Raw genomic sequence first — 9,883 nt, forward strand, 5'->3', positions numbered from 1 at the left:
TGCCATACTGAGCTGCTATATGGACTGTGTTTCCATTTGGGGTAGTTTGGTGCTCAAGTTGATCCCCCATTTGCCTAACTTTATCCATTTTATCTCCCAGCGCGAACAAGATTGGATCCATAGTAATACAAATATTGTGACAAGCAAGCATTACATTTTCGTATGCTTTTATGGCTGTGTTATTGAAAAAGGAGTTTGGCATAATTACTTCCCTTTTTCCTCACATGGAGGGAAGGAATACAATATATATATATATATATATACACACACATAGAGAGAGAGAGAGAGAGAGAGAGAGAGAGAGAGAGAGAGAGATGGGAGTGGTGCTCTGTAAGATGTCCAGCAATGCATTTCCTTTATTTCTTTCTACTAATTAGAAGAAAAGGATCGGCCAAAATAGTTCCTGATATTGATCGCTGTGGTCATTGCTTCTTCTCGATCTTGATCTTGCTTTAGGATTGAATATAAATGAAGTAACAGGCCTTTGCCAATTCCAAAATGAGCTTGTGATCATATAATTGAAATGTGATAAAAAAGTTCATTTTCCTACATTGATTTTCAGTCGTAAACGAATTCAATTAATTATCACCATATCAGTAATCATCCCACTAGTAATGATACAAATCACTAAGAAACCTACAATACTGCTCAAATTGGTACTCCCTACTCGCGTTGAATGTGGGATCCATAGGAATTGGCACTACCTACTTAACATTGAAAATGGAATTACCAACTCCTGGTACTAGAAATTTGCTCCAAAAGCATACGCAACTTTTTAAAACTTTGTAAATACGTACTCCCCCCTATTTATAAGCATATTCCATATGGCCCAAGTCCACCCTTAAGTCAAATTTTAATCTGCTCTGTATTTTGATTGGAAAATTAACCATTGTTCCTTCTTGGTTATAATCAATGCGTCTGAATTTTATTTTGTCACATATATATTTCACTCTCAAATGGTTAATTAAGCTAGAAATGGCAACCATATCATTTCGAAAATTCATGCTACTAATACTAGATTGATAAATGAAATATCTTTTAGTTGTCAATGTTAACGGATCAAACAGAGTTAGTTTTTATGACTCTGTCTATCAAACAGAGTTTAAAAAAACAAAGTGATATGCAAGATGTCATGTTTGGCTACCAAAATGCATAATAGGAAAAAGAACTAGAAATTATATTTGTGTTTTTTTTTTTTTTTGGCCATGCATATATATGAACAAGAAAATTATTAATTGAAACTAATAATAAGATATCAATTAAAATAATTATATTTTTTTGAATCAGAAACTATAAATTTCTAGGCATATAATTTTTATATTTTTTTAAACTTTAAACTCAATTTAATACTTATTTAGGGGGCCAATGACTTTATACGTATATACATCATATATTTTTAACAAATTAATTACAGGAAATTTCAATGCCTCAAAGAAAAGGAAAAAAAGAAAAAAAAAAAAAAGAGAAAAAAGAAGGAGAGGGACCATTCGCTTTATTTCTTCTGCTAAGAAGTAAAGAATGACAGCCCTAATGATTGCTGATGATCAGTGTTCATAGCGTATCTATCTATGCCCCTCTAGTAATGTATAAAGTAACTTCTTCCTGAACCATAATTATGAAAAACGTAACATAATCCTCCTTTGGTGCGTTTTTTCGTTAAATATTTTCAAGTAATGTACTATTTCGTAATTTATTCCAAGTAATAATATTTTGGTCCATTTACCCAAAAAAAAAACCCATAATTGTAAGACAAAGCTTAGAAAAGTTTAATAACAAGTTTTTATTAAAAAAAAAATAACATCTTTTTTTTTTTTTGCCCCCCTTGTTATTTATAATACAAACATCATTTTACCAGCCTAGGTTCGAGTACAGTAGGATAAAGAATGGGCATCTAGGCTTCTTAGTGCCTATTTGCAAGTATTTCAATGTTTCAGGTCCTTCTAAAAGGATAAAAATGCTCCTTATGGTGCTTGGAAAAAAAATATGCATTAATTTTTTTTGCACAACTCATTGCATTAAATTATTATTTTTTTTCAAAAAAAGAGTATACATCTCTGTAAAATACAAGTAGAAATACTTATCATGATATCGCAAGGGTACAATATGTCCTCAATACTTCCACCCCTTACATCAATCATTTTATCCAATAATACATATCTAAAAATTATTTTCGTATATGTAAGTTTAATTATCGAGTTAGCAACAAAAAAAAGTTAGTAGCAGCAAAAAATTAAAGAAAGATCAAAAGTAATTGATAATTAGAAAGGCAGTGGTGTGACTTCACAAAGCAACATTCTATCATCTTCTCTACGTAAAGATACTAAATTGCGGACCAAAAAAAATGCAACGCTTTCAAAAGCCTCGGCTCAAAATTCTGACTCCAAATCTTGAGCTAATAACCATAATTTGATCTCTTCTTATTTATGAAAAGATAACCAATTAATGCATTTCCTTTTCTTCTGTTTAGAAGAAAAAAATCAAATCAACCAAAAAAAAAAAATGTTACAAATTGAGAAATTTCAGCCAAAATTAGCTTCATAGAGGCAAATTGCAAATTATTGATAAAAAAAAATCACCCTATCAGGATTTATTGGAGACAAACTCAATGTCGGGTTGTGTTAGATTTACAGAGGAAGTTGGGTCCAAAGCAACCTATAGCCGCTAGCTCCAACATTGCTATCAACCAAATCCATATGGTGAAATCATATTCAACAAGAGATTTACACAAAAGAAAATCATCGGCAAGTATGTTTGATTGTTGGTTCTTTGATTGCGAAGGACCACTTGGTGAAAACGCAAGTGTGTGTGTGTGTGCGCGCTTGCTTGCTTGCTTTGAAAGAATTAGTTTGAAATTATTGGTACTCAATATTGTATTCTGAATAAATGAATGTCTTTGTTCTGTTTTTTCATTAAAAATGGCCTAGCTAGCTAGGGCATGGTGAATGTATCCTTTAGCAAAATTTATGCTGCTACTAGTTGAATGAATCCTTGTTATAACTGAATTTTTAGTACCAATTACTTCATTTCATCTGATTATTATGAATAGGACAAGGAGTCATTTAGGCCCCATTGTATGCTGATTTTTTGTACCAATTGCGTCATGTCATCTTGATAATTATGAATAAAAAAAAGGATCAATTCGGTCCACAGTTTTATACAAAATATCCCGGAAAACCATTTCAAACCATATCGGAAGAAGCATAGTAGAAAAGCATATTTTGTAACATAGTAAACAGCTAAAGCATATAATAAGATGCATTTTATTCATTAATGACTGGACAAATACTACTCACGGTACAATCATTATTCACTGGTAGAGGCATCAAGCTGCCATCATAATGGACATGCCATTTACTAATTTTTTTAAAGATTACAACACATAGACTGACTCTTCCAATACATTTGGAGCTAGGCATCAGATTTTCATAGAAATATGTACAACAAGATGGCTTTTTTATTTACTAGAACCAGTGCCATATAGCATATAATTCAAAGCAAATTCCACAATTGGAAAGAGAGAGAGCCAAAGTTTGTTTTAGTGATGTGCAATTGGACCATCAATGTGGCAGCACTTGTAACTGATGAAGGACTCCATGGTTCTTGGACACTCAGGGCATTGCATTTTCTCTGGTACTTTCCCAATCACACTGGGGATGTCAAGGCGACAGCAATGGCGAACGGATTGGATGAGCTTTACATGGTACTCTTTGAACGAGATTTCGAACCCCTTTACTTTTATAACCTCCTTCCATTTCTCAAGGTCATCCAACACCTTCAGAATTGTGAATCCATGACCAGCAGTCACAACATGAGGCCCTTTTGTAAGCAGAGCCCAGCCACTTTCGTTCTTGTAGGAAAGCAGCTTCTGGATTTCTTGTGTAACAGGGTCAACCTGCTTGTGAGCTTTGGTGACGAACAAGCTCTCTATACCATCCCAGAACCTGACAAGAATTCCATGGTCTTCTCCTCCTTTGGGACTCTTTCCAACACAAAACAGGTCAATGTTGATCTTCGATTCCTTGAAGATGGGATCGTTCGCAAAGGCGTTTGCTTTCGCTGTGAACTGTTTGATCCATTCGTTGTCTTTACCACCATAGAAGAAAATGTATTTTTCCTCTTTGAGCATCTGTTAATTTTTTTTTTTAATCAAATTTCATATAGAAAAAAAGAAAAAAAGAAAAAAATCAAACTCCGTAGACTTTATTATAAAATGGACTTGGTTTAATTTTCGAAATTTGGACATGATGATGAAACCAGCTTACCAAATCTGAAAGATGAGAGTCAATGTTGAGTATTACAGGACGAATCCAACTCGTTTCACTCGATATCTTCTCCTCAGCAGCCTTATCGAATGGAAAGGCCTTAATTCCCCAGAGCTTGACAAGGTGGAGAGCATTGGTGTTTTCGATCTTTCCTTGATGGTTCATCACAACTAGTGAAGGTTTTCCCTTGAAGTTCCACTCTTCCTTGATGAACTTGATTCCTACTGAGACTGATATGGATTGGATTGTGTACCATGGCATCCTAGACCTCAGGATCTCGAATTTCTTTTGAAGTTCAGGTGTCCAATTCTCGACCATGGGGATCCAAACAATCTTGTAATTTTCATCTCTCTTTGTTCCTTCATGAACTGGTTTGAGATATGAAATATCTTCCTCTGTGATTTCAAGGGTCGAGATGAACAGGAATATTTTTTTCTTCTTCAGCACTTCAAGGCTGACCTGTTTGAACATAGATTACATACATAAATCAAATTAGCAAATGTTGAAGGAATTAATATTCAAATTGATTGAAAAAAAATGTTGTGTTTTGAGAACCAATTGTACCGTTGTGTTAGTTGAACCATCAATGAGGAGCTGTGGTTTATCCTTGGTAAATGTCAGGGCCTTGAAGATTTCCATCACTTCAGTTGGGGTTTGAAAAAATTTTTTGAGCCTCAAGTAAGTTTCTCTTTCCTCTGTAACAACATAATCCTTCTTCTTTAAGCATAAATTAATTATATGGAAGGATATATACATATACATATACATATATATATATATATATATATGTAATTAAGTTAACTAGGCAGCAGGTTATTACCTACTTGTCTTCTGCAAACAACAAGCTGGATCTTAAGTTTGTTGAGTACGTAGTGAATCTTCTGTGAATAGGGTGCCAAATCATATGGCTTGTCTCTGTAAAATGCACAAAATAAATTAGTTCTATGAGAGCATATGTAATAATTGGAAATATAGTCAAGCATATATTTAATATATAGGCTTAAACATGGGCATGAACGTGAAAATTACTTACTCATCACTAGTGAGTAGAGTGAGTTTAGTTGAGCAAGCAACCACTGTGACAATTGACCAGTAGACATCAACTGGGATATGGTCTAGTGCTACAGACAGCCCTGTTATCTCTTTGGGGTCATAAATCGATAGCTTGTCGAACTGGTCGATGATTTCCATGACCTGAAGTGTGGCCTTGATGAGATTGTTGAGTTCAAGAATTGCTTGCCGGCGTTTCTGAAGCTCGGCGGGTTTAGTGAGGATAGGCACTCTTTTGAGGATTCCCAAAGACTTGGCAACGCGGTCAGAGTGTTGATGCTGAGCAAGGAACCAGAAATCGCCATATTCCAAGGCAAAAGCCGCGAGAGTAAGCACTGCCTTGGCTTCCCATTGATAGGTTGATAGCTTTTTAAGTATTGCCAGAGTTGTTTTGTGTGCAACATCCTCACCAGGAGCCTTGCATGACAGCTGAAAGTCTCACAATTTTTTTTGTTACTTATGTCAATAAGATGTAAATTCAATTAGTTGTATGCAAAAAATATTGGAATTATGCTCCTAAATACTGTTTTTTTTTTTTTTTTTTTTTTTTCGCTCGTTGGTTAATTCTTATACAGGACATTGATTCAGCTTTGCTCCTTTTTTTTTTTTTTTTTTTTCCTTTCTTTGGGGCCTAGATCCCTTGTTCTTTTACTGTTAGAAGAACGTTCACTACAAAATACAACGGTAAAAGTGTGTATCTTGTGGCCATGTTGTGGTCAATAAGCTTGTAGTTAAAAGTGTTTTTAAGGCATAAATTAAATGGTCGTCTTTTTCTGGTTACACATATTTGATATCTAAAATTAACTGTTGTGGCTAATTTATCGCGGCTAAAACCATTTTGTAGTGGTTGTAGAACCATTTTGCAATTATTTTTACTTATAGTCAGTTTTAGCCCTTTCAGCAAAAATAAAAAGTCAGTTTTAGCCCCAAAAAAAGAAAAAAAAAAAAAAGGAAAAAAATTGGTATTAAACGAAATGACCTCGCTGCCAATCTGCTTAAGGGTGCACAAGGGAACACTGAAGTCGGGTTTGGGGGTCTTCTCGTCAATGTTCTCCACATGTACTTGGCTACCCTGTTCACAAGTCACAAGAAAGTACTTGTTTATATATAAAATTTCAAATATCCATGAAATAAAGGAAAAAAAATAAATGTATTGTAACAGTCCTTTCCATCATTGCTGGCACACCGATTCGGATACTTCCATCATTGCTGGCACACCGATTCGGATACTGATTCTGATACCGGTCCACCCACATACGATATTATCCGCTTTGGGTCCAGTCCACACGGTTTTGTCAAAATGGATCGCAAGATAAAGGTATCCACATCTTTTTTTAAGGTATATTCCGTTCTTCTTTCCAACCGATGTGGGACCTCACGTCCCACATCTATAAATGATTTTTTTTTCCTTTTGCTAAGACAAATTTAATAAACCTTATGTACAAACTATACATGTATGAACATAGTTTGTGCATGTATATATATATATATATACTAATACATGTAATTGTTTTTTTGTTGTATATATTATATAGAGAGATGAGAATCTAGCAATAATATTGTAACAAGATTAAAGAGTTATACCTGCACAATTTTGTCAACAATTTGGGTAGCAGGTTTGAGGATGTTTTCGGTGATAATGAAAAGAGAATCATCATCAAAGGTTTCGTCAGCATGAGCATGAGTTTCATAGATATGGTCCATGATCTTTTCATCAGTCAAGGTGAATAGCCCTCGAATCTCCTCCTCAACGTGATGCACAGCTGATACCACCTTGGTGGCCACATGATGTGCTATGTTAAACATTTTTGCCTCTCACAAAATTGAAAAAGCAATTACACGCACACAAATATTAGCTAGACAGCTATTTTCTATTTTTAAGCCTATTGTGCTAATGTTCTATTGCTGTGGCTTGCAGCATGGTCTCTCCCTCTATTTATAGCCTGGCTCCGGCCTTGTTTTTGTGCGTATTGGATGCATGGGGTCCACCCCTTGGACAAAATATCTTCCCCCTATGAAAGCACTTGGGCCAAGAATTAAATAATTAACAGGGAATTATAAAGTAAATTTACCACATTGGTTTGTTATCCTCTTTTGATTCCTAGCAATATTAATCCTTTTTAATTAGCTACGTCTTTTTATTTATCAAAATATATGGGTATTGTATTTTATGTGTATGTGATCTAATGAGTTAGTTTTATTTTATTGTTTATATGTATCTTTTAACAAATACATTTTCAAACTATTGATATCTAAAATTTTTTGTAGAAATAATTTATTTTTTAATATGTGATTCATAACTATATCAACTAATGATAGAAAATATTAATAAATAAAATATTATCATATTATTTTGTATAATAAATATCGTAAAACTCTCCCTAAGCAACAAAGGTTTAAAATAAACTTGAATTAATTGTTTTTATTTTTATTGGATGATAGCGGTGGAGATTGGAACTCCATAAATTTTTTTCCTAACAAATTAGTATGAAATTTGAAATATTTGTTTTTAATTCTCTGATATTGGATCAGAGTATTCGAACTAGAAATCATATTTTTCTAAAAAAAGAAAAAAGAAAATAAAACTTAGACTTCTATGTAATTGTCACAGTTGGGAATTTAAAAAAAAAAAAAAAAAGAAATTTGGCTTAATTAATTCTTAGTTATATTGCAAGGCTTCAAGAGGAAGCATTCCTAGAGACTGTATTTTGAGTCAAATCGCAATATTGGGTAAGACAAGTCATCGCTTTTTCTTTTCTTTTTTTCTGTTTTTTTTGGTTGTTTTCCTTAGTTGTTGGTTTCCTTATCTTAACATTTTATATTTTCTTGGTGCACATTTCTTAGAATTTTTTTTTTCTTTTTGCAAATAAAAATAAAATTGTTAGATTTACTTTTGAAAAGGGGAACATATTAAGAGACAAAGAAAAAAAAAAAAGAATAAAAAAGATGGCGGTTTAAATTCCACCATATTTATTAAAGGTAGAAATGACGTGGAGAGAGAATATGACGATGTAAGTGACGATGTTCACTACCCTACAACTTAAAACACTTCTCTATCATATTTGTCCGTGTTGTAATTAATTGTATATATTTGGTTTTATTTTTTTGTATGAAATATATATATATATATATATATATAAAACAATTAGTAATTGACTGTAATTATTAAATATTTTTAACTTCTTAAAACTCAAAACAAAAATGAATACTTTTGTCAATAGCCAAAATTAAACTGCCATGTAGATAAGTGTGGCTCCCTTTAGTGCTGATCACCTTGATGAAAGCTAGTATTTTTCTCCTATATAAATATTTATTTTTTGATCAGGAGTATTTTTTTCGTAATTTACACATCGCAGTTTAATATTCTGAAATTAAAAATATTGTAAATTAATATTTTTTTACACAATATTTTTCTTATTAAATCAATATAATAGTTTATTGGATTGTTTAAATGGATTTGAACCGAATTTTTTAAAATTAAATTTAAAAGATTAATTTGATAGGTATTTAGTAGCAAATCATCAGATTGACCTCCTAATATATACCACATGAATTAACTTAGTTATCTCTTAATCTTCTGCAACCATTGAAAAGGATACAGGTAGACTATCAAGCAAAGAATCAATGGAAAATCAATCAACAGGAAAGGAAAGAAGCATTCAAGGAATTCAATTAACAAAAAAACGAAAGAAGCAATAAAGAAGAATTCAAATAAGAAAAGAATTCTTCCGGAAGGCATTTATTAACTTTCTTCTTTGAATATCTTTTATTCTCAGTGTAAGTATAACCCATGTTTACATAAATCAAAAAGACTGTTTTTTAATTTCTTGAACCACGTGTAGAAATGATTGTACACGAGCAATCACATGCAAATTGGATGAGATGGCAATATACTTTTTCCCTATCTTTTCTCTTAAACACGGAATTTAATTTGTTAATTTCATATTAATTATTTATTTCTTGCAGACATTATGTACATTTTTTAAAAACCATAGCATGTATGTCTGGATTTTTTTTTTTTCGAAAAAATAAAAAATAAAAAAGAAGAAGAAAAAGAAGAAGAAGAAGAGAAAGGGAAAACAACTACAGGAACTTTCGAATGGACGGACATTTTGTATTTACTTTAGTAATGAGGAACCAATGTTCGGGTACGTGGAATAGTTATTTAGAATGAAAACAAAACATGCATGAAACACGAATGGCCGGTGGATATGTCCAAACAACATATGTCATTGCTCATGAATCATTTGTCATTTGTTTTTCTTGTTTTGTTCCATCCACACCTGATATAGTCAATTAATCGGAAATAGATGACAAGGTGAAAATTGAAATCACTGGTAGTGGTCCATATATACCTCTCCCTTATCTTCTTCTTTATCTTATCTTTTTTTTTTCTTTTTTTTTTTTATGTTTTTAATATTCAAGGTGAAATACTCAAATTTATATTTTCAGCTTTGAAAATAATGGATTTTATTATTGAGTTGTTTTTTAAAGGATATATACGACTATACCGAGCTTTTAGTGATAGAAACTTCCCTTCGCTAAGCAAATGGGTTAATTAGAATCATATT

The 9,883-nt window shown here is 32.5% G+C and overlaps 1 protein-coding gene across 2 annotated transcripts; it reads right to left on the bottom strand.

Moving 5' to 3' along the window:
* Positions 1-3,244: 3,244 nt before the first annotated feature.
* LOC132803065 (protein SIEVE ELEMENT OCCLUSION B-like) lies at positions 3,245-7,218 on the bottom strand. 2 transcript variants are annotated; one of them, XM_060815259.1, is made up of 7 exons: positions 6,897-7,218; positions 6,292-6,384; positions 5,296-5,741; positions 5,083-5,177; positions 4,827-4,957; positions 4,263-4,721; positions 3,245-4,126 (listed from the first exon to the last, which is right to left on the bottom strand). In XM_060815259.1, exons 1-7 carry the CDS (start codon positions 7,116-7,118, stop codon positions 3,536-3,538), a joined length of 2,037 nt encoding a protein of 678 aa, XP_060671242.1. In that variant the 5' UTR covers positions 7,119-7,218; the 3' UTR covers positions 3,245-3,535. The 2 variants fall into 2 exon arrangements, with proteins under 2 accessions (XP_060671242.1, XP_060671243.1); XM_060815260.1 differs by lacking the exon at positions 6,292-6,384.
* Positions 7,219-9,883: the final 2,665 nt, after the last annotated feature.

Source organism: Ziziphus jujuba, chromosome 3, assembly GCF_031755915.1.
Source record: "Ziziphus jujuba cultivar Dongzao chromosome 3, ASM3175591v1".
NCBI classification, from domain to species: Eukaryota; Viridiplantae; Streptophyta; class Magnoliopsida; order Rosales; family Rhamnaceae; genus Ziziphus; species Ziziphus jujuba.

Coding starts and splice junctions, on each gene's coding strand:
- LOC132803065 (XM_060815259.1), bottom strand. CDS start 7,118: ATGTTTAACATAGCACATCATGTGGCCACCAAGGTGGTATCAGCTGTG. Junction 6,385..6,896: donor TTGTTGACAAAATTGTGCAG/GTATAACTCTTT, acceptor ACTTGTGAACAG/GGTAGCCAAGTACATGTGGA. Junction 5,178..5,295: donor ACTCTACTCACTAGTGATGA/GTAAGTAATTTT, acceptor TGCATTTTACAG/AGACAAGCCATATGATTTGG.